The sequence below is a fragment of the Panthera tigris genome, chromosome D1 (assembly GCF_018350195.1).
Source record: "Panthera tigris isolate Pti1 chromosome D1, P.tigris_Pti1_mat1.1, whole genome shotgun sequence".
Classification (NCBI taxonomy): Eukaryota; Metazoa; Chordata; class Mammalia; order Carnivora; family Felidae; genus Panthera; species Panthera tigris.
In genome coordinates, this window is record NC_056669.1 from 114,289,016 (window position 1) to 114,314,444 (window position 25,429).

Sequence of the window (25,429 nt, forward strand, 5' to 3'; positions counted from 1 at the left end):
TCGGGGAACCGTGAGCCCCCGCGGGAGGGAGGTGGAGCTGGCGGGCCACTGCAGCCAGGTTGGCAATCCTGGTGAGGGGAGAAGGCCGCCTTCAGGTTGCTGGGGACAAAGCAAGACATAGACCCTGGGCTCTTTTCCCCCACCCCTGCCTGCCCCCAGTGGAGCTCGGTGCCCTCTCGAGTTGTGGACGCCCGCGGGCACACTCCGGCCTGGTAGGACCCAAGCCAGCTCGGCAGCCAGGGTGCCTCACAGCCTCAATGCTGTCTGTGGACCAGGCATTCAGAGCCCTGTTTCTGCCACGGGGGTCCTCCTGCCAGCCTGTATGTTCCGCGGCACAGGAAGTCCTACAAAAACGCGAAGTTGAGAGTCTGAATGAATGAGTGAATGAATGAATAAAAGAAAGAAAGAAAGAAAGAAAGAAAGAAAGAAAGAAAGAAAGAAAGAAAGAAAGAAAAGAGAAAAGAAAAAGAAAAGAAAAGAGAAAAGAAAAGAAAGAAAAAGCTAGAAAGGGGTCGGGGTGAAGGCTGGAGAGCATCAGTTTGTGTGTCAGATCTGGTGCTTCATTTTTGGTGTGGGGCAGAGGGAACAGTTATCGTGGTTATGAGAGGGTCCCCGGGGCTCCCTGAGGTGACCCAGGTGGTAGAGATGGACGGGGGCAGGGGGGGCTTCTTGCTTGGGGGTCAGGTAGGTGGGCATCAGCCTCTGAGGACAAAGAAGCTGTGGGAAACACTCAGGAGGGCCTCACTGCCGGTTAGAGTTCAGTAAGCCCCCACATACAGGGCAGCAATGCCCCCGATACCCACCAAGTGCCACAGTCAGGCAGTCAGGCTGGGGGTGGTGGACTGTGTGGTCACGGCAGGCCTGGCTGGTCGCTCTGTGGTTCCCTGGGCCTCCTGAGGTTCACTGGCCAACAACCCAGCCTCTTACCACTTCTCCTTCAGGCAGGATCTGGAGGTGGGTCCAGGACTCACTCAGGGTCCTGGTCTGGGGTCTCCCTGGAAGCTGCTGGTAACAAACAGCCCCTCCCCTTTTGGTGCTGGTATCCATGGGAACACTGTAAAGCCTTTCTTTCCCTAGGCCTGCTTGGGTTTCAGGCCTCAGGTGAGTGTTGGGGGTAAGGCCCTGGGTCTGGGGGCATCACGGGCGAAGGATTAACACCTCTGGGGACCTTTGCCTTAGGCTGAGGGCAGGACCTCAGGTCGTAGAGGGCGAGGGTGACAGAGAGACAACAGGAAATGTGCAAACATCCTGGTGACATGTTGCTTGGGGAAGGGGGTGGGGGACAGTTATCTGCTGCCTTGTCCTGGTCAGAAACACACAGATATAGACACACATGTGGCCAGCAATCTGGTGTCCTGGGGGCGTGCACGTGCGCATGCACACGCACGCGCGCACTCACACAAGGGCATTTTTGGAGTGATGCTGTCTAGGGCTGTCAGACACAGGCACACACTTGTGGCCACGAAAGAAGAGCCCCACGTGGTACCTACCCATGGGACACAAGGGTGACAGCCACACTACCCATCTCAGCTCCCCCAGGAACATCGAGAATGGCCCCTGAGCCTTGCCAAGAGGCTGAAAAAGCTGAGAAACAGGCTGCCTTATCCCTGGCGGACCAAGAGCCGGTCAGTGACCACCTGGAGCCTCCAGCTGGCACACCCAAAGACCCAGTGGCTCCTGCATGCCTGAAGGACACCAAGCCCAGCTCCACGCCCGTGGTCTTCCCCGTCAACCTGCAGTAAGGAAGCGAGGGAGGGGTGGTCGGCTGGAGGGCAGGGCCTGATCAAGTGGCAAGGGTGCTGGCATCGCAGGTTGGCCCCTGAGTCCTTGGACCCCCGCACCCTGCGGCTGCTGTGGGGTCAGCGGGAACTGGAGATCCAGGCTCTGCGGTGGACCATCCAGAACCGCCAGAATGCCCGGCACTGCCACATCCTGTACGAGGTGGCCGGACTGCCACCCGAGAGGTGAGCAGCAAAGTGCCAGTCCTTCAGCCCAACCCAGCCTCTGTCCTGGCCTGAAATGGTTTTTGTCTGACCTCATCCCCAACCACTGGGGCTCCCACCTGATAATTACCCTGCCTTTCGCCTCTAGCCCTTATCCTTACCTGACTCTGACCCCCCGACCTAACCCCGAAAGAGTGAATATGCTGTAAACCTGCCCAGACCCTGACTCTAGACATGTCGATGGCCGCTGAACCTAGACGCGACCTATGACCCACACCTCTCAGAACCCAACCTGGCCCGGCCCGGTGGAACTCTGTGCCCTTAGGCCTCCACTGTCAGTGAAGAGGAGCCCCTCCGCCTCCCTGCCTTGGCTACTGGCCTCGAGGTGGGGGCTGCTGAGATGGCCCCTCCCCCAGTTGCTCGCACAGTCAGGAGAAGCTCCTGCAGAACCAGATCCAGAAGCTGACTCTGGAGTTGAAAGGGCAGAAGGAACAGGCCCAACTGGTGAGGGGCAGGTGGGATCAGGATTTGGTCCGGGGACCCAGGCTGGGGTGAGGATCAGGGGCCAGGTAGGGGTTGGCCCCCCGGGGGTGGGGAGAAGGCCCTGTCCCACCCACGCACCCTCCCGGAGCAGGAGAAGTCCCAGCTGGAGACTGAGCTGCAGGCGTTCCAGAGGTCCCGCCTCCTGCAGCTGGCCCGCTCCTCCTGGGTGGGTCGCGTGCTGCGATCTTCCACCGGCAGTGTGGAGGTAAGCCCCATTCGGCCCACCCTCCTGCCTCCCACGTCCCCCTCCCCAGCCCTCCTTGGACTTCCCTTGGAGAGCCAGGGTGTCCCTTCCAGGCTGGCGCTTCCGCTGGGGGGCCCTGGCCTGCCTGGGAAGCCTGTCCCCCCAGGACCGTGGTCTAGGGCAGGGAGGAACCCCCTGGTTCCGCCCACCTGATGCACAGCAAATGTGTGCCTCGGGTGCGGGTGAGGGTCCAAGGGGAGAGGCTCGTTCCCCAGCTCCTGCCCACTGGCTTCCACTCCCCTTCTGCAGGTGGTAACTGCAGAAACTCTGATGGACTCCAGTGACCTCTCTGAGAATGACCAGGTCCCCTCTACTGGAGAGGTAAGCAAGGCCCCCGTGTGCTTTCATGGCTCGGTGGGCCCGTGGGAGGGGAGAGCCACGTTCCTGTTGCTTCCTGGCCAGGGTTTCCGGCTGGAGGACGTAGACTGGAACAGCATTGCCCATCGGTATCCCAACCTCCTCGCCAACATCAAGTCCAACTCAGATCAAAAGTAACCGTGCTGGTCAGGGACTCCTGTGGGGGTGGAGGGAGGAGAGGGCGTGCCTCGGCCTGTGTGCACCAGAGTCCAAGATCTCCCCTTAGTGTCCCTGGACGAGCCGCTGACACCTCCCAAGGTCAATTCTCTGATCTACAGGAGGAGGTGAAGGTTGAAGGGAAAGGGCTCCTGAGCCATCACAGTCCATCTATGAGCCTTGCTCCCAGGCTGGGTCCCAGGGACGGGAACCGCAACTCAGGGTGCCCCGCCCACCTTGGGGAGGTTAGATGGGGGCAGGGCTGGAGTTCAGAAGCCAGAGCCAGCAGGCAGCAAGCAGGTCAGCAGACTGTGGCCCACAGGCACCCCCGGGCCTTGCCATCCCCACCGGCCCCAGTGCCTGGCCAGTGGGGCTCGGAGCTGCATAGAGAGCGTGTGGAACAGCATCTCAAGAGTGTCGAGTGGTGTTCCCTGCCCTCTGTGGGCACCAGCAGCTCAGGGGGCACAGACTCCGACCCCGGCAGTGGCTGGCTGGCTGAGCCTCATCGCGTGCAGAAGGTGACGGGACAGCCACCCTCCGCTGCAGGCCGCAGTTCTGAGTTGACAGAGCCACACCGGAGCAGCCTCGGCAGGGAAATGCAGGCACTGCCTGAAGGTGGGGTACAGCGGGTCTCCCCGGTGGCTCCTCCCTCCCCCCCACCGTGAGGCTGGGATCTCCGCCCCAAACCCTAAACAGCCGTCTCCAGCAGCTCGGTCTCCCCAACAGCTCAGCGCAAGGCCGCTGGGGGCCTCTCCTGCCTCATCCCCAGGGGCTGGGGTGGCCTTGGGTGAGACGCTGCCTCCTCTGCGCTCCGGCTCGCTCCCTCCCACTCTCCCCAGTACTTTGAGCTGTCCCTCTGCTTCCCTCAGCCCCCAGGGCCATCCCTCCTGCTGTGGATCTGACCCCTGGAGCTGTTCCTCTCCCACGTGCGGCCTCAGGGTACTGCAGGTTAGTCTGGCCTCACGTTCGATGTCCCCAGAGGATGCTCCATATGGAGGTCCTCTTTCCGACGGGTCTCTCCCTGGATCCCTGGAACCCCCCCTGGGACCCACCTGGTAAGACGGTCCTGACAGGGGAGTCCTGTGCAGACTCAGAGCACCGGCATCCCAGGCGCCGCCTCCGTGGGAGGGGAGGGGGGTGACACGGGGTGGGGGGGGGGGGAATCCCAGCAGGGGTGGGTCTCCTAGCAGGACCGCGGTGGAGGGGTGCCCCAGCCTCTCTGCGGTGCCTCTACCCTCCCTGCTCACCCGCCGAGCCCCATTAACTCCAGCCTGAAGATCGTGGCCGTGAGCCGCAAGGAGAGGTTCGTGCGCGTCCTCAACCAGTCGCTGGAGGAGACCGCCGACCTGGGCGGCCTCACGCTGCGGCAGCTCCTGTACGGCTTCCCGGTGTGCATGTACCGCTTCCCGCCCGGCACGCTGCTGGCTCCACGGCACCACGTTACGGTGCGCCCCGCTCCCCGCGAGCCCTCGTGGCCTCTGCTCCGGCCCCCACCGCCCCTCACCCGCCGCCCCGCGCTGTCCAGCAGGTCTGGGGCGAGGGCCCCGGCGGCACCAAGAAGCGGCCGCCGTCGTCCTTGGGCCAAGAGCCTGTCCACTTCCATTCCGGCCGGGGATGCGTGACTCTCCTCCTGAACCCCAAGGGCGAGGTCAGGGTGCGTCTCAGACCGGGATGGGGTGGGCGGAGAGCCCCGCGGGCTGGGGGTGACCGCTGCGCCCCTCCCGGCCGGCCCCGCAGGTCCTGAGCGAGCACCGGGCCCCCCACTGCGTGACCCCGGTCTCGAGGATCTTCGCTGACAACACCGACCTCTCCGTAGACCGCTTCCCGCTCTCAGAGGACGGGCTTGGGGCCGACCCCGGGGAGCAGAGTCGCGGGCCTCAACACTCGCGCGCGGGCAGGGTGCGGGAGGCCGGAGCCAGACGCCGGAGGCCCGGGTGGGCACCGCGGGTCCCTGGGTCTCCTCTGCCTCCCAGGACCCACCCCCGCAAAAACCGTCCCCCCAGACTCCCTGCTAAGGGACCATTCCCTTGCCTCAGGTCCAATCCCCTCTGAGGCCGCTCTCCAGACGGGTTCCCGTGCAGGACCACCACCCACCTCCCCGGGTTCCGTCCTCGCCGCCGCCCCCCCCCCCCAGTAATTCAAGAGCGCTCCCACGCGGCGTGCCCTGCAGGACCAGCTCCTGGCTCCCTTCTCCCCGGGCCCCTTCCCCTCCAGGACTGCCCTTCCCGCGGGCGGGCTCCAGACCTCACGACCCTCCTGCCCCACCAGGACGCGGGGCCTCTTGCCGCGGCTGAGCACCAGCAAGCTCTTCCGCCCGCGGGAGGTGCCGGCGCGGCCCGAGGCCGCCGAGACCCGCACGCCCGAGCTCCTGCCCGCCTTGCCCGGTGAGCGCAGGGGGACGCGGAGGGCGGGCGGACCGGCGGGGAGTGGGAGTCCGGCCGACCCCATCCCGTCGCTGTCCCTCGCAGAGGCCGGGCTGTGCCTGGAGCACTGCGGGGCTAGGAAGGAGCACAGGGTCCGGGTGAGCTCGCGCGCGTGCGGGCTGTGGCGGGATACCCGAGCTCCCGCGGGGTCCCCCTCCCGGCCCCGCCCCTCCCCTCCAGGCCCCGCCCCCGCGCCGCTCAGGCCCCGCCCCCCCCAGGTGTGCAGGAGGATCGTGGACCGGGGCTGCCCGATGGTAGCGCTGTCAGTGCAGAGCACGGCTGAGAGCAGATACGGCTTCCGCTTCCTCCCCTGCCCGCCGGTCACCGCGGACCCGGGCGCTCGGGTGTAGAAGGTGGAGGGCAGCGCGGGCGTGGGCGCCCAAGGCCGATGGGCCGCGCTGGGAGAAAGTCGCGGGAGACCAGCAGTGCCAGCTGCACAATTTATTGAACCAACGTCGCCTACGAAGTAAACCGCATTCGTGTGCACCTGAGAGTCCTTAAAGCGGATTCGCTTGGTTTTGGGGTGCCCTGTCCCTGCGTGGGCGAGGACCCGCACAAATCCCCCAGGGTCGGGGGGGCGAGGGGGGCCTGGCTGCACTCCGGCCACCTCAGCCTGGGCCCAGCCTGTGTCCTCCGGGTTCGCCGCTCTGACCACTCCTCCTGGGAAGGCCGGGCCCCATGGAAGGAGTGGGCAGCGGGGCCAGCGGTGGGGAACTGGGCTCTCCTATCCCGGGCTCTTCCTTGTGTCCACCCCTGGCAGTCCCAACCCCCCTACTCCCCTCCACCAAGAAGGGTCCCTCTTATGTCAAGCCTATTTCCCGCCCCCAACACACTCTCCAAGATGCTCTGGGTTCCATGAGGCCAGAGTTCACATGGGGCTCCCACGACCACACTGGGGCTCCTTGGCCCGCAGTCCAGGCCAGCTTGGCAGCGGGTGGGGGGTTACACTAGGGGTGGGATTGGGCTGGGGTGATAGGGTTCAGGTGCTGCACGCACCGGAGGCCGGGGAGGTCTGGCTGCTGGATCCGGGGCTGGCTTTGGGCTGGGACATCCTTGGGCTCGAGGGTTCGGCCCCGAGGCCACCTCCAGGCCTCTTAGAGCTGTCACCGCAGCTAGTCCCTGACCCGGGCCAGGCCTCAAGCTGCCTAGGGCTCTGAGCCTACGCCTCCTGAACTGCAGGTCTGTGGACCCCCAGAAGGTGTTGCTGGAATCAGATGGCAAGGGGAACTTAGGGGGAGAGGGGATCAGGTTACAGCCTGAGGTCCTAGAAGACTCTGGAAAACAAGGAAAGAGAGCTTGTCAGACAAGCGTCCCCACAGGGATCAGTAGATGGGGCGAGGGCCACCACAGCAAGGTGGCAGTGTCCCCTGGGACCCCTCCCCCAGCCCTTCACCCCCTCACAGCGGCACCCCTCTTCTCCACTTCCTGTGCTCCCCTGGGAGGCTGTGGCTCTGTGGCCTTGTGACTTCCGACCGTTGCTGGGGCCACACCCACTTCTGGGCATGCAGAGGCCACAAAGTCTGAGCTCTGGCTTTGGGTCACTGAGTCGCAGCACCAAGAGTGGCCCTGGGCCAGTTCCTAACACTCCGCTATAGAGCGAGGCCCTGGCACCCCCCTCAGGGCAGACTGGGAGGTGTGGCCGTGACCACTGAGTGCTTCCCTGGACCTGGCCTGGAGTGGGAGGCCCTGGTACCCTTCTGTCCCTGGGTCCCCACTGTCTGTTACCACTCCCGCTGGCTGCCCTGCCTGTCCTCTGTCTGCCCCCCACCCCCACCCCCAACAGCCCAGGCACAAGCCCATGCAAGGAAGGGCACAGGCTTTGCCTGTCCTGTCCCTCTTCCATCCTGGCCCTTTTGACTCCCCAACCCGCAGGAGGGTCATTCAGCCAACCTTTAAGCCTATGGCCTATGAAGGGAAACAAAAATAATATAAAAACAGGGAGGGGGACCAAACAGAAGAGACTCTTAAATATGGAGAACAGAGGGTTACCGGAGGGGTTGTGGGAGGGGGGATGGGCTAAATGGGGGAGGGGCACTAAGGAATCATTGTTGCACTATATGCTAACTAATTTGGATGTAAATTTTAAAAAATAAAAAATCAAATCTAAAAAAAGCGCCTTGCTGCCCCTGCTTACAATGCCCCCTTCCCAGGCTTGCCCCCTCAGTTCTACGCGCGTCAGTTCAGACCCTTCCTCCAGGAAGCCTCCCTGGGCCCTGCTGCGTGAGGGTCTCTACAGCGCCCCCCCCCCATGTTTGTTCCATGCAGGACACTCGCGTCCTGGGCCCAGCACAGGCCCTGTGTGCAGGGTAAGGGCAGCACCCTCCCCACCTCAGTCCCCTGGCCCATTTGGCGGCCTCTCCCCTCCTTTGGCCTGTGCCCTCCTCCCTGCCCAGTGGGACTGTCCTGGCCACTCATTGCCACCCTGCCCTCTCTTTCAGTCCAGAGCCCCTGCTCATACCCCCTTTTGTCCAGCCCTTGGGGCATTATTATCCCGAGCGCTTAGGGGAGGAGGACTTGGGATTAGAACCCTTGACTCTAAGTCCCCACCATCAGGAGAGGCCCTCCCCGTTACAGCCCCTCTCAGAGTCCAGCTGAGGAAGGGGACCCAAGCCGATGAATGCTGGTCTGGGGCAGTGAGTGGGGTCACTCTCAGTACCTGGGACCAGACATTGGGGGCCAGAGGGAGTCCTGGGCTTAGATTTGTCCTCTTGTTCTTCGGGCGCCCCCCGTGGGCCCCAGGGGGCTGTGGCACCTTCCTGCTGGGACTCCAGGTACCTACTGGGGAGGGGACTAGAGGGGGGAGGGGGTGCAGCCCTGCCCTTAGGGCCGTTCCCAAACGAATGTGCTCTGGGGTGGTCCCCCAGCCTCAGGCTCCCACGGCCAGCTGCCCCAGCCATCCGGGGTACCTAGGCAGCCCCCACCCCCCCCCCCCCGCCATGACCTCCCACCAAACCAGGACATGCAGTGGTAGGGCTGGGGGCTGGGAGGGGGAGGGGCACCCACCGAAGGCGCAGCTCCCTCTGGGCCTGGAGCCTAGCCAAGGCCAGGAGGTCACTGCTGTCTGCAGGGTCAGGCCCTGGGGTGGAGGCACTGGCAGCCAGGTCCTCCTGTGGGGCCAGCTGCTCCGGGGGTGTCCAGGCCTGAGGAGAGAAGGGGCTGGTTTGGGGGCACAGCCTTCAAGGGGGCTAGGTGGGGGGCACCCTGAAGGCAGGACTCATCTGGCTGTCCAGGGTGTTGGGGAGGCTGGGACCTCTGGCCAGCAGTGACTGTAGGCCAGGGCATTGCCAGGCCAGCACACGGGTCCCCTGTGGTAGCACTGCAGTTGTGACCCACTTGGGGGTGACAAGCCACACCTGGCACTGGTGTCGACGCTCCCGCAGGCCTTTGGTGGGGTTTCCGCAGAGGACTCGGCTAGCACCTGAAGAAGAGGGGTGGCTGGGTCTGTTCTGGGGCTGAGGGGCTGCGGGGTCAGCTTTGTGCAGAGGTGGGTAGTTACCGTGGGTGAGGTTACTGGTGTCGTCCTGTGGAGCTGGGTCCTTGAGAAGCAGGCCTCCCGGCAGGGGACCCCCAGTGACCAGTAGGGAGAGGGGCCGTGGCCTGGGGGCCCGTGGCTGGGTCTCAGGCAAGGAGAGCTGGGAGCCGAGTGTCCGGATGGGGGCTCCGTGGGGATGATCTACCCAAGGGTCAGAGTCAGAGGTCACGGAAGCACACGCCAGCCGGCCAGCCCGTGACACTGTCCACAGGCCAGGGACCCCCGCCCCCTAACATGTGTCTGTGTGTCTGCAGGCCCACACCCCACCAGGCGCTGCTCTGCTCACAGGGAGGTTATCCTGGCCTGGGGGCAGGTATGCGGGGCTCTGGGGACAGAAAGTCAAGGCTGACAAGGGATGTGAAATATGGCTGCTCATCTCTGAAAGGCCTGGGGGAGTGCTGGGGGGGTGCAGAGCTCTCTTCCTGGGGGCGGCGGGGGTGGGGGGCATCTTCTGGGGCTCCAGCCGGTAAGGTCTCCAGGCGGGGCAGGGCAGCCCTTGCCAGAGGGCAGGGGAGTGGCCGCCATACCCAGCCCGGGGAACAGGCCTTCGGAGACACTGCCCTCCTTGATGGCCTCCTTCACCATGAGCCAGTCCTGGTGCAGCTCCCGAGGGGCCGGCACGGCCGTGTGTGTGGCTGGCACCTCATCCAGGACCCGCAGCTGTGGGACGAGCTTCCTCACCTCTGCCCGATAGTTGTAGCCGGGGGGCACCTGCAGGACGGAGGGCACGGCGGGCCTGGGTCTAGCGGGCCCCTCCCGTGGCCGATTCCTCCAGACCTTCCTGTGGGTGCCGGCCTGGGTCACTCTTGGCCACCAGGGACTGCGGGGACCCTGGGCTCCCCCCGCCCCCGGCACGTGAACTCACCCTCTAGGCTCACAGCCAAGGTCCAGTGGTGTCCTCTGGCCTGTGGAGCTCCCCTGAGCCCAGAGCTGTGGCCTAGCTGGGCACCACCACCCCGTGGAGGCTAGCAGGGCAGGAAGAGTGCGCTCTGGGCACGGGCAGTGCGGGGGTGTGGGCAGCCGTGTGGGGTGTGCACAGTCCTGCGGGAGATGACGGGGGCTCTGGACCGGGCGTGCACGGGGCTGTGTGTGAGTGTGCGTGTGTGATTCCATGTGCAGACCGTACCAGACACGCGTGGTTCCATGTGGTGTGTGCGTGGGCCTCACGGGGGTCTGTGCGTGGGCTGGGGGCCTGTGTGCGCGTGGCCCCGTGGGGTCCGGTCCTGGCCTAGAAGGTCTCCGGCGATACCAGAGAATGAGTTCCCGGTGAACGAGTCACAGGGCGCAGGGGGACTGTGCCTGGGGGACGCGCCCGGGGACGATCCCGCCGCCCTGCCTAGACATGACCGGCGTCCAGGTGGGCGGAGAGGCCCCTGGGGCCGTGGGAGGGCCAAGAGTGTCTCCCCATCCCGGGCCCGTGCTTCCCCGGGCGCCCACCGGACGCACCTCGTTGGAGGGGCTGGGCCCTGGCCGCAGGCACACCAGGTTGCCCTCCAGGGTGAGCGTGGCCAGCCTCGGGCACAGCTGCAGGTAACGCACCTGCTCCAGGACCTCCACACTGTTACCCTCCAGGTCCAGGACCTCCAGCTGCTCCAGCAGGCACAGCGGGCTCAGGTCTGAGATGTTGTTGTAGGAGACGTAGAGCTCCTGGGACAGCAGGGGGCCTCAGCCAGGGCTTGGCCGGCACCCTCTCCCCAGCCCCGGGGCACCACAGACCCACCTTCAGGGCCGGGAAGCAGCCAATGCCATCCAGGTCGGTCAGGCCGCAGCGGGCCAGCCACAGCACCCGCAAGCGGCCCAGGGAGGTGCCCAGGTCTCTGTGGAGGGCAGGGTCGGCTGGTCAGCGCCGTCCTGGGCTGGAGGGCCACGTGTGCGTCCACGAAGGCCCTGTGCTATGCCGTGAGCCCATCCACCACCCGCATCTGGCTCTCTCCAGGTGCAGGGCTGCCCATGACCTGTGGCCGGTGCGTGGCAGCCTCCAGGCTGAGGAAAGGGCCCCGGAGCCCCCTGCCTCCCTGCCTTCCCTCCTTGCTGCAGCCTCCCGGGTCTGGGCACCGGCAGAAGCCACTTCCTCCTGCCCCCCCCCCCCCCCCCCCCCCGCCCAGGGCTGGGTCTGGCGGTGGGGTTATTTGGCTGAGCCGCACCCACCCACCATCTGGTGCAGCGGGGAGGGAGGGTTGGGCAAGGCGGCCCTGCCCCGCTGGGATCAGCCCCACTCCCTTTCTGGGCCGTGCTTGTGGCTGGCTGCCCCAAGTCACACCCCCTCTGCCAGCCAGCTGTGCCTGCAAGACCTCCCCCACCCCTGCCCCGGGCCGTCCCCTGCCCAAGCCTTGTCTTGGCCCATCGCCCTCCCTCTGCCGCCACTCCCCTGCAGATGGGCAGGCCGGTGCTGCCTCATCTTAGAACAACGCTGGGGCTCTCTGGGCCCACTGCTGCCTGCAGGGGACCTTCATTCCTGGGTGCCCCCTGACAGGGTGTATCCTTTCATCGGGTTCGGGGAGGTTCTTGATGGCATTTCTTTTGTATTTCTCTCTCCGTGTTCCCCGTTCTCACATCTGGAGCTCTACCAGTCCTTCCTCGGTTGTCTGAGGATGACCCTCGTTTTCTTATCTTCTCTCCCGTTTCCATCTCTCTGCCTTGTCTTCTGCTTTCTGGGAGATTTGCTCATTTTCCAACATTGCTGCTGACGTTTTTATGTTGGCCGCCATGTCTGACTCTTAAGTGCCCCTCATTGTCCTCTGCTCTTTTTTCGTAGCATGCTATTCTTGTTTTGAAGATGCCAAGAAGCCACATCTTCCGTGTCTCTCGCAGTATCTGCTGAAGTTTGGGGGTTTTACTCTCCTCCCTCTATTGCCTAGTCTCCCCCGGGACTTTTCCGTGTCGTGTTGCAGGCACCCTAATATTTCTAGTTGTACCATTAATAGCTTCTTGGGCATTCGAATTGGGGGCGAGGGCCTGAAATGCTGCTTAGAAGAGCTGCATTGCCGGGACTTTGACGTTGGGGGGCTTCCCTGCCGGGGCCTGGGGTGAGGGTGGGGACCAGTCGCTGCAGCGTGACTCCTGTGCTCCTGAAAGCGCACCCCTGCGTTTTCTCGCCTCGGGACTTGGCGTCTGCCCTTCTCCCTGCTTAGCTGTTCCTGTTCCTGTGTCCTCCTCCCAGCCCTGTGACATCCGATGGCTTTTCTGCACGGCTTGGTGACTTCCTCAGACCTTCCAGTGCACATGCCCCCTCCCCCCACCATGATGACGTCTGACCCACAGCCTCACCTGGCTGCCGTCCCCCCAACCTTCACGCCACCTTTGTGAACTTCGCTCCCGTTACGGGGTCTCCGCGTTCACCCCCAGTCCGCTGCAGCCAGTGTATCTTCCCATCATCTCTTAATTGGCTGAGGTCTGTGTCTAGTGACTTCTTCGAGAGGGGCCAATCAAACTATTTTCCTTGATCTGTAACTTAATCCGAAGCATTGGCTGGGCGTGGAATTCCCGTTCCTGCTTTCTTTCCACTGGGCATGTGGGCGTCACCCCATCTCCTGGCCTTGAGTGTTTCTGTAGAGAGGCCCGAGGGAAACCACATGACTGGTTCACCTTCAGGGAGGAGGTGATGCTTTTCCTTGACCGCCTCCAGATTTCATCTTCACGTCCAGTAACTTCGTTAGGGTGTGTTCCAGTGTTAGCTGGCCACCTTCGATTTTTCCCTTCAACGTGTGGTTGAAAGTCCTCTTTTGTGTCTCACAAGTTTTCTTTTTTTAAAACAATTTTTTTTACTTTTATTTATTTTTTTTTTTTAATTTTTTTTTTCAACGTTTTTTATTTATTTTTGGCACAGAGAGAGACAGAGCATGAACGGGGGAGGGGCAGAGAGAGAGGGAGACACAGAATCGGAAACAGGCTCCAGGCTCTGAGCCATCAGCCCAGAGCCTGACGCGGGGCTCGAACTCACGGACCGCGAGATCGTGACCTGGCTGAAGTCGGACGCTTAGCCGACTGCGCCACCCAGGCGCCCCTATTTTTGAGAGAGAGAGACAGAGAATGAGAGAGAGAGAGGGAGACACGGAATCCAAAGCAGGCTCCAGGCTGTTGGCACAGAGCCCGACGCGGGGCTCGAACCCACGAACCGTGAGATCGTGACCTGAGCTGAAGCCGGACACTCAACCGACTGAGCCACCCAGGCGCCCCTCACAAGTTTTCTTTAAACTTTAACTATTTGTTCTGTTCCATTATTTCGGTTTCCTTCTGAAGCGATTACAGTTACGTGCCCAGCAGACCCTCCGCCTGCCCTCCATCCTTGTGGTCCGTCCAGACACCATTTACGGACAGGTGTGGTCGTTTTGACCGTTCCTGTTCTCCACGCGGCACGTTGTGCTGGGTTTCCTGCAGGATCTCTTTGGAGTGTGTCTTCATTTCTGAGATGGTATTATTGTTCCATTCCATTTCTTTTCAGAGTCTGCTTGTGACCTGTGGTTCAGACCCGAGGGGCACGGCCAGAGCGGGCTGCGGGGTGGGCTAGGTGGCTACGTGCCCAGCTGAAAGCGGGGAGTTCCACTGTCACAGAAGAGTGGGTACGGGGGAATAACTAGCAGATTTTGCCTCATCTCAGATTCACTAGGAAGATTACCGAATATTTGGAACTAATGACAAAGAGCAAAGCACGCGGAGTTTGTGGAACCATGCCTAACGCTGTCCAGGAAGACAGAGCTGCATCTTCAAGTGTGTTCCTCAGAAAACCAGAAGGTTCGCAACAACAGAGCCACGCATCTAGCTCAAGGAGCTGGAAAGAGGACAACAGCACGTTTCAAAAAGAACAAGAAGTGAAGACAGAATAAAGATGGAGGCGAGACGAGTAACAACCAGACTGTACAGAAAACCAACGGAGCCGAGAGCCGACTCTGCCAAAAGTTACCGGACGACCTCCCGCGAAGCGAAGGTGAGGAGACGATGCAAACAAATACACAGCGTTTCAAAGGAGGAAGAATTACAGCCAGCGCAGCAGTGGCAAAAAAACAGAAGACACTGTAAACAAAATATAGGCCAACATTTTTGAAAACCTAGATAAAGCGGGCACGCAAGGAAATACGAAACTCGGTTAAAGAAATTAAGTGGTGACGGTCATCCCCCAACCCTCGCAGTCCTCAGACCTGGACTGGTTTTCGTTAATTAATTCAAAAATGTTTATCGATTTGTTTTGAGAGAGGAAGAGAGAAAGAGAGCAGGGGAGGGGCAGAGAGGGGGGAGGAGAGAGGGAGAGAGAGAGAGAGAGAGAGAAACCCAAGCAGGCTCTGTGCTGTCAGGATCCCGACGGGCTGGATCCCACGACCCTGGGATCGTGACCGGAGTCAAAAGCAAGAGTCGGACACTCAGCCGACAGAGCCACCCGGACGCCCCTACCGGTTTTAAAAGTAAGTTCAAATTAGCCACCAAGGAGTCGACAATGTCGATCTTCCACAAGAGTTTTGTACACAAGAAGTTTAAAAAATAGAGCGGTCGAAAAGGACAGTTAAAGGGGGAGGCAACGTAGGCGTCAACCCCTGATCCCAGAGCCAGGGAAGTACAGGGCAGGTGAAGGGCTGGCCCTCGTGAGCACGGACAGGAAGACTGCCGAGCAAATAGAATTCAAAGTCACAGTGATGTTAACTCAGCGTGACCCAGTAGTCCTACCGCAGATGCACAGGGAAGGATCACCACCACCGGTGGGGTCCAGGAGTATCGTTTCGTGATCGTGTGGACAGACGCAGAGAAACTGAGACACGCACCCGTTCAGACAGACAGAAACCAAGCGTGCCCGCCGCTGTCTTTGCTCGTATCTCACGTCGTGCCGGGGGACGGGCCCGCCGAAGCTACGGGGTGAGACGAAGAAGCGTGTGGGCTAGAAGGGAAAGTTGCTGGTCTTTCTATCTTCAAGACAGAAACCCCGACCGAATTAACAAATTACTGGGGTTCTAGGAGAGCTTGGCAGTTTTGCTCTGTCGAAAATCAAGACACGAGGTTGCCAGAGACAAGACCCACGTATGAAAGTCGGTAGTGCTGTACTGATGGAAAAGAAATCTGCGCTACATCAGCGTAGTTCTCTGCGTTTATAGTAACCAACCAGAAAATACAAGAGAGACGGAGCCCCATTCGTGATTGCAAAAATCCCGTAAACATGTGGGCGTTTAGTTCTGGTCTCAGGGAGGCTGATGTCCTGCCCTGTCCCAAGCAGCAGTGGGGACGGGAGGGGTGGCTCCTGGCTGAGCTCACGCCGCCTCCGTTCACGATGACATTCCGTTCCTGGCGGCTGGTGCCGGAGAGTGTGACAGGACGCGGTTCTGCACAGAGAAACGCAGGAGGGACGCTGGGAACCTGCTTGTTCTTACTATCAGACGCAGGAGGGCACGTTGCCCGTTACAGGATGAAGGGTGTCCCCCCTCCCAGCAACACGTAAGTCAAAGTCCTAACCGCCAGCACCTCAGGATGCGACCCTGTTTGGAGAAGGCGTTGTAGCACGTGTAATTATTAAGACGAGCTCCCCGCGGAGCGGGGTGGGCGCTAATCTCGTCTGGTGTCCTTATGAAAAGGGGACGTGGGGACGCAGGTGGGGACACAGGGAGGATGCCGTGTGAACGTGGGGGCAGAGACGGGGCGGAGGCGCCGACGAGCCAAGGGGCGCCGAAGACGGCCAGCAAGCTGCGCCCCCCCCCCCCCCCCAGCGGAGCGGAACGAAACGGCTCCTCCCTCGCAGCGCCAGAAGGAGCCAGAGGCGTCCACCTTCGCCTCGACTTCTGCTCTGCCGAACCGGGAAAGACTACATCTCTGCTGCTCGGGGCCCCGTGCGTGCCGGTCACTGCCGCCTCCTCCGTGGCCTGGAACGGGCTCGGCCCAGGTGCGCGCTGGGGGATACAGCGGCCCGTGACTTGCGGCGGAAGGCTTTCTATCTGATAACAAACTTCCTGCCGAGGGGAAGCTTAAAGACTCCGTTAAAAACGTAAAAGAGCACGCGGGCGGAGAGCTATCCATCTCCGTGAACGTGTATGGGTAACAAATAAACCCGAGGTAGCAGGTGAATCTTTCTTCGTCGCAAAGAGAATTCGGAAAGAGTCGTGCGGGCAACGCCGGACAAACAGATCGTAAAGGTCAAATGCGAGAAGCGTTCGGGAGCAGCCCGGTCGTTTTGGGAAAAGGAAGGCGACGAGGAGGCCGTCGGACACGGACACGTGAACACACAGCCCTGGGAATACAGGCAGCGTGGCACCGGTGCAGGACAGACGGACAGACGCCGCCGAGAGCTCCCACGTCCACATCTGCGCGAGGACCCGATAAGTGGCAGAGTGGTCTGTAGGGAGGTGGGGGGTTGCTGGAGAGACGATGTCGGGAAAAGGGGCTCACCGTATGGCCGGAATTAAAACTGGGTCCCGATCTCATGCCGCCATTGAAGGCGACCTCACAGGTAGAGACCGTAAGAGTGAACGAAAGGAGAGACAGAATAATCCCGCGACTTCGGGGGCGTGGACGGACTTCCTGGATGAGACCCAAATCACCAGCCAGAATTGACGGACCGAGTCAAAACGAAGGGTTTCTGCGGAAGCGAAGGCCGCCACAGGCGAGGTCAGCGGGGGCCGGCGGGCTGAGGAGCCTCGCAGAGTCTAAGCCACGCTCAGCCCGTGTGGTCAAGAACATCCACCTTCACGCCCGCGACATTTCAGCTGCTGAATTCTCTCTCGGCCGCCGACGAACGGACAGACGCCACGTCAAAATCATTTTCCAGCCCTTAAGATACTGCCCGAGATTTTATTTTTTTAAGTAATCTCTACGCGCAACGTGGGGCTCGAACTCACGACTCCAGAACAAGGGTCGCACGCTCCTCTGACTGAGCCTGGGCGCCCCACCCCGGCCTGAGATTTTAATGCCCTTAGTCTGGCTGTTATCAGCTAAGCCGCACATGAATTTACTGGATTGCCACGCTTAATTAGATAGCTTCCTTTTACAAACCGTTGTCCACTTTCAGCCCGTGGAGATTTGCAAACCTCATGTGGCCCAGTTTCAGGATTCAGGAAGAAAAAACTTAAAAGACTTGCTACACTTGTCGCTGTTGTTATCGAGGGACAGAACGTGTTTTCTTGCAATTTATGATCTAATCATTTTTCTTGGAATTGGGTTTTTTTTTGTTTGCTTGGAATTGAATTATTTTGTTTTGCTACAAATGATGTATCATATTTCTTAATTTTATAATACGTTCCACTTCTCTGTAGTTTTCATCCTTTCGTTTATGAGTTTTATACACTTCATTATTCGCTGAGCTAATCTGAAGCCTCAACAAGGAAGGAGTAAACAGGATTTTTTGTCTTTGTTGATTTCTCTGTCAGAACACTGCTTAGCCGCACGTTCAAGGCACGTTCCTGAAACCCCACTTTCTAGACCCTCACTGCAGACACGGTGCCCTCTGTGCCCCCTGAGGCCCGTTCTCTGCTCTGGCCCTTGGGGCTGCACCTGACCTTTATTTGATAAATAACAGTATAAATAAGGAAAATCAAGAAAGCATTCAAAGGAGGTTGCTTCATAAATACCTTTCTGGACTCACCTAGACATGACCGGGTGCTGAGAGCCCATTTAAAACGTCTGGATCATTTTCCAGAATTCTGACCGCACCCCCTGCCTCACGCTGGCCGGCCCTGGCTTCGTAAAACCCATTTTGCTCCGACACCAAAAACAGTCTGATGTTGCTTCAGCTTTGCTCTTTCCAGCCAATGACGTAAACAAAGGACGTTAATCTGTCTTTAGTTTTTTGAATTTTGTCTCTTAAGTTGATGACTCACGTGCCATTACGTTTCACATGCCCCGCCGCAGGGACGCCTGAAACCCTGAAGGCTTGGGTCGTATTGGGGCACCCACCGGAGACCCTTTGCTTGTTGGGGACTCTTTGCCAAAGATGGGGAGCATCTTCCGGGCACCCCATGGTGGGTCCTTGGAGACCTGGTGTGACCAGCCTGAAGCTGACTACAGGCTCTGAGTGGTGTGTGTCACTCTCAGCAGGTGCCTCCAACAAACTGGGGGTGGGTGACGCGTGCCACACGTCCCAGAGTGGGGCTGGAGGGCGGGCATTAGGGCCCGGACACAGAGACAGCAGGACGCCAGGAGGCTCTCGGTGGGGACCCCCCCTCCGCCGTGATCCCGGGGCAGGTACTCACCTCACGGAGCCCAGGCAGCTACCGTTCAGCTTCAGCTGGCTGAGGTTGGGCAGGTGCACCCCTGGGGGCCAGAGGAGGGAGAGGTCAGAGACTAAGCCTTACCCCTCACTCACCTCTCTGCACCCTCCGGAGACATCCGTGCCCCTTGGCCCCTGATCGATGGCTGCTCCGAGTCCTGGAGGCAACCTCGCGGCTGTGTGCTTCACACGGGGCAGGGGACACCTGAGCAGACGGGCCCGTCCGGAAGGCCAAGAGGCCCCTGGACTCCAGGAGTCCACTCGGAGGAGGGGCGCCCCATTGGTGTGGTGGGGCCGCCACAGCTTGGGTCCTCTCCCTGAGCCACATCCCAGATCCAGCCACAGGCACCCCACACCATAACCTGCATCAACTGGCGGCTCTGTTCCAGAGCACAGGAACCCCCGAGCCAGTGTCCTTGTGCACCCTAAAGCCCCCAGGGAAAGGGTTCTGAGCTGGACTCCTTCCAAGAACGGGGCACTGACCCTGCAAGACAGTCCCCGATCCCTGAAAGAGGGATGCAGGGCAGGCCCGTGGGGTGCGGTGGTCCAAAGACCGAAGCCTGGCAGGGAGCCCTCCAGCGAACGGACCCTCACGAAGTCTGACCTTGCCGGCGGTGGGGTGTGGACGGGGAGGGGCTCTCACCGAAGTTCCCCAGGCTGCTCTCACGGGTGCTGACGCACATCTCCAGCGTGCCCACCAGTCGAAGGTCATCTACCTGGGCCAGGGCGCGCTGCAAAAATCGACGAAGAGTCAGCCCTGGGGCCTGGACCGCGGTCACTCCTCCCCAGTCTCTGCCCTTGGCTGTGGGGCTGGAACAGGGGGCAGAAATGCCCGTGCCTCATCTGTGTTGACCTCGGCCACGGATGGCTTTGGCTGGTGGGGCTCTCTGCAGACAAGGGCCTGCCCTGAGGGTGCCAGTGTCCGAACGAGACCCGGGGAACAGAGCCAGCGTGTCGGAGCTCGGCGCCCGGTCTGCGGAGCGTGGCTGAACCACAGCCCCCCGGACCCGCGGACGAGCACGCCTGGACCCACCCACGGCAGCTGGGTGTTGTTTGTCACGGAGCGCAGCAGCCATAGCGGATTCATACAGAACGCGGGAGCTAGGCACGGTTCCCGCAGTCCGCACGACAACACGACTAAACAACGTGACTGATTTGGGACCGGGTTGGGGGTCTGAAAAGGCAGACGCCTGTGCCATGCGAGACAGTCTCCTGCGGTAGCCTGGATGGCAGAAAACGTGCACGAGGAGCTTGTCACGTCGAGAGGAGAGGCCCCGGCACGCTGCGGGCGGGGTGAGCTGAGCCCCTTAGTGCCCCTGACAGGGGGCTGTCCAGAGTGAGGGGACGGGGCCCCGGAGGTTTGGAGCCCGTGGGTCTGAAAAATAAAATGGCCTCTCGCTTCCAATCCGCAAGAGAGAAAGCTGAGAAGGGCTTGCAGGTAGGACGACCCAGTGAGCCAGTCTCAGGGACGAAGCCAGCTTGCCCGGCACCCACCGCACCTGCAGAGGCCCCGGGCTCTCAGGAGAGGCCCCGGCTCGCAGTGACAGAGTCTGAAGAGAGGACCGTGTCCGGACACGATCGCAAGTACGGCTTTCGGTCCTGGCGTCGGCCAGACTCATTCGTACGGCGAAGCACACGGGCTGTGGGCCTCTGATGACCAGGCCGCCGCGGCCCGGACTGGGGGTCACGGAGGTCGTCCGCAACAGCGGCCCTTTCCCCAGCCAGGAGCCAGGCGGAGAAGGGGGTCCCGGGATGGACAGAAGCCACACCGGGGACAGAACGATCTCCAATCAATGCGTGTTCCCAGCACAGGGCACCCAGACATTTGTTGGGTGGGGGTCAGTGCCACCAGACCAGGGCCCCCCCCCTTCTCAACTGGGAGAGGCTGGCGAGGTAGCCTGTTGTGTCCCCCTCTGCAGGCTGGCTGGGGGGCCACGCTGGTCCTCACGCTCGCCTGGGTCTCGTGAGACAGTCCGTGGACAGGCCCTTCTTCGGATGTGTGCGGTATAAACGTTTCCTCCCCGGACATTGGACTCGCCTGAGACGGGGCGTGTGGGGACTCGGGGAGTGTGCAGGGTCTGGATGTGGGGGTGGGTAGGCCGCCGCTCACGCCTGTCACTCCTCTGAATTAGAACGGTGCGCCCATTCCCTGGCGGGCGGCAACACAGACCCCAGAGCAGGTGGCCTCGTCCACGCTGGGCTTGGCAGAGGGAGCCCACGAGTTTGCACGTGGGGTTCGCCCGCTGCTCCCCCCGGCGTCGGCCCTGAGCAGGGTGGTCCCGTGTGGCCCCTTGAGCCTGGATCCCGGCGGGAGCCCGCGGTGCGGCTGGGAGCAGAGCAGCCTCAGGACGGACGCCCGTCTTTGGAGCCAGAGTCTGGGAGGCTCACGGTCAGCGTTATGTGGCCACAGACGACACACGGGATACAGCGATCCCCCTGCCAAGGGGTTGGGGACTGCTGGTGGGCGCCTGAGCGTCAGCGAGATTCACCCGGGAGCAGTCTCAGGTGGGCGTCCACGTGGGTCTGAGGAGACAGCTTCGTGGCACGTTCGCACCCCGCCCGGGCCTGAGGTTGTGGGGATCCCAGGCTGTACGAAGCCTTCTGTGTGACGGGGCCCCCTGGGGAGTGTCCCGCCGGCCACCCGAGGAAGGCACGGCGGCCATACGTACCCCTGCAAACATCCTCCCTGTTGGGCACCGTCAGCCGAGAAGGAACACAAAACGAAAGGAAATGAAACACAGACACTCCGTTGAGCACCGGGAGTGTCTGTGGCTCCGCGGATGCTGGGGCGGGGGGCGGAGGGGGGGGTTCCTGCACCCGGACTGCAGCCGCCTGGCCCAGAGCCTGTGTCCTGTCTCCTCGGCCTCTGGCATGAGCTCACTTCCAGGCCCTGAGGGTGCTCGCGGCGGGCTCGCTCAGTCGGCCCCGGCCCGGCGCCTGGTGTGTGGTGCTCGGTGGGTGCTGAGGCTAGGTCCTCGTGGGGGAGGGGAGGGTCACTGCCCTCCCTGGCCCTCCCTGCCCCTGCTCTGCTCCCAGCCAGCTGCTCTGTCCAGCAGAGGACGCTCCAGCCCTGTGCCCAGGTCGACCGGTGCCCGAGTCCCCTCCGAGAGGCAGGCCGTCGTGTCAGGGCAGCCCGGGCTCCCCGTGGCCCTAGGCGTGCCTGAGACAGGAGCACCACCCCGAGCTCTGTGCACACTGGCCCCCTCCAACACGCCCGCCCGCTGTGTCTGAACCCAGACCTCACTGGCACCAAGGGACACAGGACCCCAGAGCTGGCCAGCACGGAGGTGGCCTGCAGCTGTGAATCCGTCTCTGTCCCCTGGGGCCCTGTCGGGGTGGGCTGTCGAGGAGCTGGTGGGGGGCCGTCCCGATGTGCTCCGTGCTGGACCAAGGCACTGGGAAGTCTTGGGCTCGCAGGGTGGCTGGAGGGCTGCACGCACAGAGGAGCCCGTGCGGAGCGCGGGGACAGGGGCCTGGCAGGCGAGTCCCACCCGCGCCGCGATCTCTGAGTTGGCCGGGGAGGCAGGTGGGGGCCTGGGGCAGCCAGGTTTCCTTCTGCTGCACGTCGGTGAGTATGTCACGGCAGGGTCTCCAAGGGACCCCTCTCCGTGAGCCTCTCGCCCTCTTACCCCGCGCAAGGGTGGGTGTGGCGGTGCCTGCAGCTGGCGGGGTCTGCCCCCTCGGCATGGCCAGCAGCGGGTGACGTGCAGAGCTGCCCAGAAGGGTCGCTGGGCAGGAACCGGGAGTCGCGAGGGCTCTCCCCGTCCTGGTGGGCCTCAGGACAGGGGCGGGGCTGACAGCCCCAGATGTGGGAGAAAGCCTTCAGCAGCTGCCCCAGACACAGTCGGTGGGACCCCGGAGTGACCCCCACTTAACCAGCTGGGCCCGGTCGCCCGGGCTCCCCTACTGAGCTTGTGTTTTATCTGTCTATCCCCGGTGGTTCGCACCTGCTGTGTGCCGGGCACTTTGACGGCTCCCCACCCTGTCTCTTGCCGGGATGACAGCCGCTTGAACGAGGGGCTCCTCAGGTTCATGGAGCGGTTCACAGAGGGGTCCCTGGAGCCCAGCACACAGCGGGTACTAGGCAAATACCTGTGGGATTCCTGCCCGGCTCATTCCCTTTGGGGCCCTGAATGGCTGGGGCACATCTGTGTCACCAAGCACCTGTGTCACATAGCAGGGCTGAGGACGTCTGTCAGCCAGGCAAGCCTAGAGGGCTGGGGACCGAGGGCAGGCCGGACACCAGCCCTGGGATGCTGCCCCACGCGGAGCCCTGCGGCCTGAGCCCCCAAGCCCTTGGCACTCACCAGTCGGGCAGGTGACAGGTACTCCTCTACCAACTGCTCGCCATGGCTGCCCGGGTCCTTGCTCTTCGGGCAGGGGTTGTGCGGGCCTTGCCAGCTCAGCTCCCGCACCAGGATATCGGCTGTGCTCGGCCAAGGCCCGTGGGCTTTGTCCCAGGCCTGGTCCATTCACATCCAACCTGCTGGGGATGGGCAGAAGGCAACGATGCCAAGCCTTTGCTCTCCCTCAGATCTGCAGCCTGGCTTAAACCCCTGCACAGCCAGCCCCTGTGGGGCTCCCCCTGTCCGGCTCTGGGGGGCTGTCACTCATTTAGTTTCCCCCCACCTGGGGGGTCTCGTTGCGCACCCCCCCTCCCTCCAGTCCCCTGCTCAGCCTTAGCTCACACCCCACTGGGGTCTAGGAAGGTCATCCTCCAGGGCCCACAAGAGGGGTACTGGCTCTAGACTCCCCTATCTGAGGTCCTACGTAGGCTGTGAGATGTGGGACCCGGGGGGGGGGGGTGCCATTGGCCCCAGGTCATGGTTGCTCTGTGAGCTGTGACCAGCAGCAAGCCATTGCCTCAGGCCCTGTGCTGTGCGTCTCCCCCGACGGTCTCCAAGCATGGGGGCCCAGGACTAGGCTCTCAGGCGTTCCCCGCCCCCCGTGCCCGCTGAGCCCCCTCACCTGAGGCAGCTGCCTTTTTCCACCACGGGTCAAACATTCAGGCAAGGGGGCGGTATGTGTCCCCAAGGGGCACCTGCAGGAGAGAGGTGGGTTGGCCTCCTGGCCAGGTCACTGTGCCCAGGGGATGTGAGACAGGCAGGACGGAGGTCACAGGGCTCAGAAGTGAGCAGGTGCCGAGATGCATGGGGCTGCCAGTGTGGGGACTGGCCCTCAGGTGCTTTCAGTCATCCTGATGAGGGACCTGGACTGGCTGAAGAAGTCAGGTGGTGGCTGGCTGCATCCTCTTTCCAAAAGGGGTCCCAGGTCTGCCACAGTGGACTGTCCCTCATGGGCTGGGCTCCCTGGCATGCTGTCCCTCCTGAGTACCCCCAGCCCCAGGCCCCACAGGCGTTGTTCAGTGTGTCCCTGAGCCACCTGCACGAGGTTCGCCCGGCACTGGTCCTTAAAGATGCAGATACCCGCCAAGCCCCGGACCTGGGAATCGTCTCTGGGGTAGAGCCAGAAGTCTGCCCGGGATGTTCTGGCCGCCTCCCTCCAACTCGGGTTGAGGCCTCGCTGACCCCTGCCCCTGTATTCCCCCCTCTCCTTCCTGGATTTACTCTCCTTGTAAGTCTGACTCGTTCTACGGTCCTCTGCGTTTTACAATGCATCCTGTTGTAAACAGGAGTTTACAACAAAAACAGGAGTGAGCACCTTACCCCAAGACAACGCGGGCTCTGTGCGGGCAGGATGCTTGCCCGCTGCATCCACAACGTACAGGGCTCTGCGCTAGTCACCAGCCACTGTTCTTATCTATCAGCCCCTGTGGACGTTCAAGACGCATCCTCTCCGCCATGCTTAGGGCAGGGAGGGTGGCCAGCTGGGCTCTGACAGAGGCCTTGGGGGGGTTGCCGAGCCCTGGCTCTGTGCGCCTCAGTGACCTCACCTGGAAAGTGACACAAACACCCAGGATCCAGGGAGGCAAAGGCCATGGGGTTTCCAGCCAGGATTTCTTTCCTCAAGTTCCCTCTGCTGCCTGCCTTTCTCTAGCTGGTGAAAAGCCCTAAGCCTGGCAGGAGGACCCCACCACTGTGCCTCCTGGCAACGTGCCGGCCACCCCACTCCCAGGCCTGCCAGCCTTGTGGAGATGGGAGTGCATGGGCTGGTCAGGCTGCAGCCCCAGGATGCCCTTGGCAGCCTTAAGGGCCAAGCCCACTGTTCCTTCCTTCTGTGCCTGACAGCAGGTGAGCAGAGGTCCTACCCCTGACGGGGCCCAGAGCATCGGTCTGGTCCAGCCCAAAGGTCTCAGGGTCCAAGGAGCAGGGCCTGTAAACACTGTCCCCTCACATTCGTGCACTGGCTGGAACCTGTCTGTGCTGTTCATGGCTCTCTACTCCCAGCCCCTGCCCTGCCACTCTGCGAGCCCTACAAGCCTCCCAGGTTGGAAACCCATGGGGCTGTCTGTCCCCACAGCCCAGGCTAATGCCAGTCCCTGGTCTGGCTCATCAGCTCTCTGGGTCCCCTCCGCCCTCCAGGCCTTCACCACAGCGGGAGGAGCTCTGAGGGCAGGGCCTGGTCCCCTGTGGGTCTCCACCATAGAAACTCCCAGAGCAGAGTCTGGGTCCCTGCCTCCCGATCTTCCCCAGAGGCGGGGCTTGGGGCCCCTCCTATCCCGGTGAGCGGGAGCCCGGCTATTGGTTTTGCGCAGGGCCCCTGGAAGACCAGATTTGACACCTGGGGTACCACTGAGTTCCCCACTGGCTTTGCTGCTTCATCCTGGGGCCTGCTCCTCGGCCTGTCTGCCCCAAGGCACGGGGGAGACAGCGAGGCCTGCGGCCCGGGGCCCAAAGGCGTGTTTGGCTCTCACCTGAGGGGTTGGTCTGTGTGCCACCGCCCTGGGCGCCCTCCGCCGCCGGGGGGCTCGCTGCGACTCGGGGTCGGTCGTTCTTCCGGGGGCGGGGTTGCGGGCCCTGGGCGCCATGGCAACGGGGCCGGAGCGTCATTTGAATACTCAAATATTCATGAGGCCGCGGGACGCTCCCTGACTCCCAGGTCGAGCCACGCCCTTTTAGCAACAGTTGCTCAGGCAGGGCGAAGGGGGCGGGGCAG

At 62.2% G+C, this 25,429-nt stretch overlaps 2 protein-coding genes across 12 annotated transcripts; one reads left to right on the plus strand and one right to left on the minus strand.

The window, feature by feature from the left end:
- Positions 1-485: 485 nt before the first annotated feature.
- On the plus strand, positions 486-6,152 carry LMNTD2 (lamin tail domain containing 2). 7 transcript variants are annotated; one of them, XM_042958251.1, is made up of 14 exons: positions 486-1,101; positions 1,531-1,738; positions 1,812-1,964; positions 2,360-2,447; positions 2,578-2,691; positions 2,980-3,051; positions 3,133-3,221; positions 3,566-3,858; positions 4,113-4,191; positions 4,514-4,688; positions 4,769-4,897; positions 4,981-5,177; positions 5,512-5,764; positions 5,885-6,152. In XM_042958251.1, exons 2-14 carry the CDS (start codon positions 1,551-1,553, stop codon positions 6,014-6,016), a joined length of 1,962 nt encoding a protein of 653 aa, XP_042814185.1. In that variant the 5' UTR covers positions 486-1,101; positions 1,531-1,550; the 3' UTR covers positions 6,017-6,152. The 7 variants fall into 7 exon arrangements, with proteins under 7 accessions (XP_042814185.1, XP_042814187.1, XP_042814181.1 ...); XM_042958253.1 differs by lacking the exon at positions 486-1,101 and adding an exon at positions 1,234-1,251 and having other exon boundaries at positions 4,981-5,142; positions 5,512-5,627; positions 5,885-6,021; XM_042958247.1 differs by lacking the exon at positions 486-1,101 and adding an exon at positions 1,235-1,251.
- On the minus strand, positions 6,093-25,281 carry LRRC56 (leucine rich repeat containing 56). Of its 5 annotated transcripts, none has more exons than XM_042958255.1 (14): positions 25,188-25,281; positions 23,342-23,414; positions 22,681-22,859; positions 19,017-19,104; positions 18,357-18,417; positions 10,919-11,015; positions 10,738-10,845; positions 10,064-10,239; positions 9,726-9,979; positions 9,163-9,339; positions 9,020-9,084; positions 8,670-8,806; positions 8,323-8,456; positions 6,093-6,940 (listed from the first exon to the last, which is right to left on the minus strand). In XM_042958255.1, the coding sequence occupies exons 3-14, from the start codon at positions 22,843-22,845 to the stop codon at positions 6,609-6,611; spliced, it is 1,794 nt and encodes a 597-aa protein (XP_042814189.1). In that variant the 5' UTR covers positions 22,846-22,859; positions 23,342-23,414; positions 25,188-25,281; the 3' UTR covers positions 6,093-6,608. The 5 variants fall into 5 exon arrangements, with proteins under 5 accessions (XP_042814189.1, XP_042814188.1, XP_042814191.1 ...); XM_042958254.1 differs by having other exon boundaries at positions 10,645-10,845; XM_042958257.1 differs by lacking the exon at positions 10,064-10,239 and having other exon boundaries at positions 9,726-9,909.
- Positions 25,282-25,429: the final 148 nt, after the last annotated feature.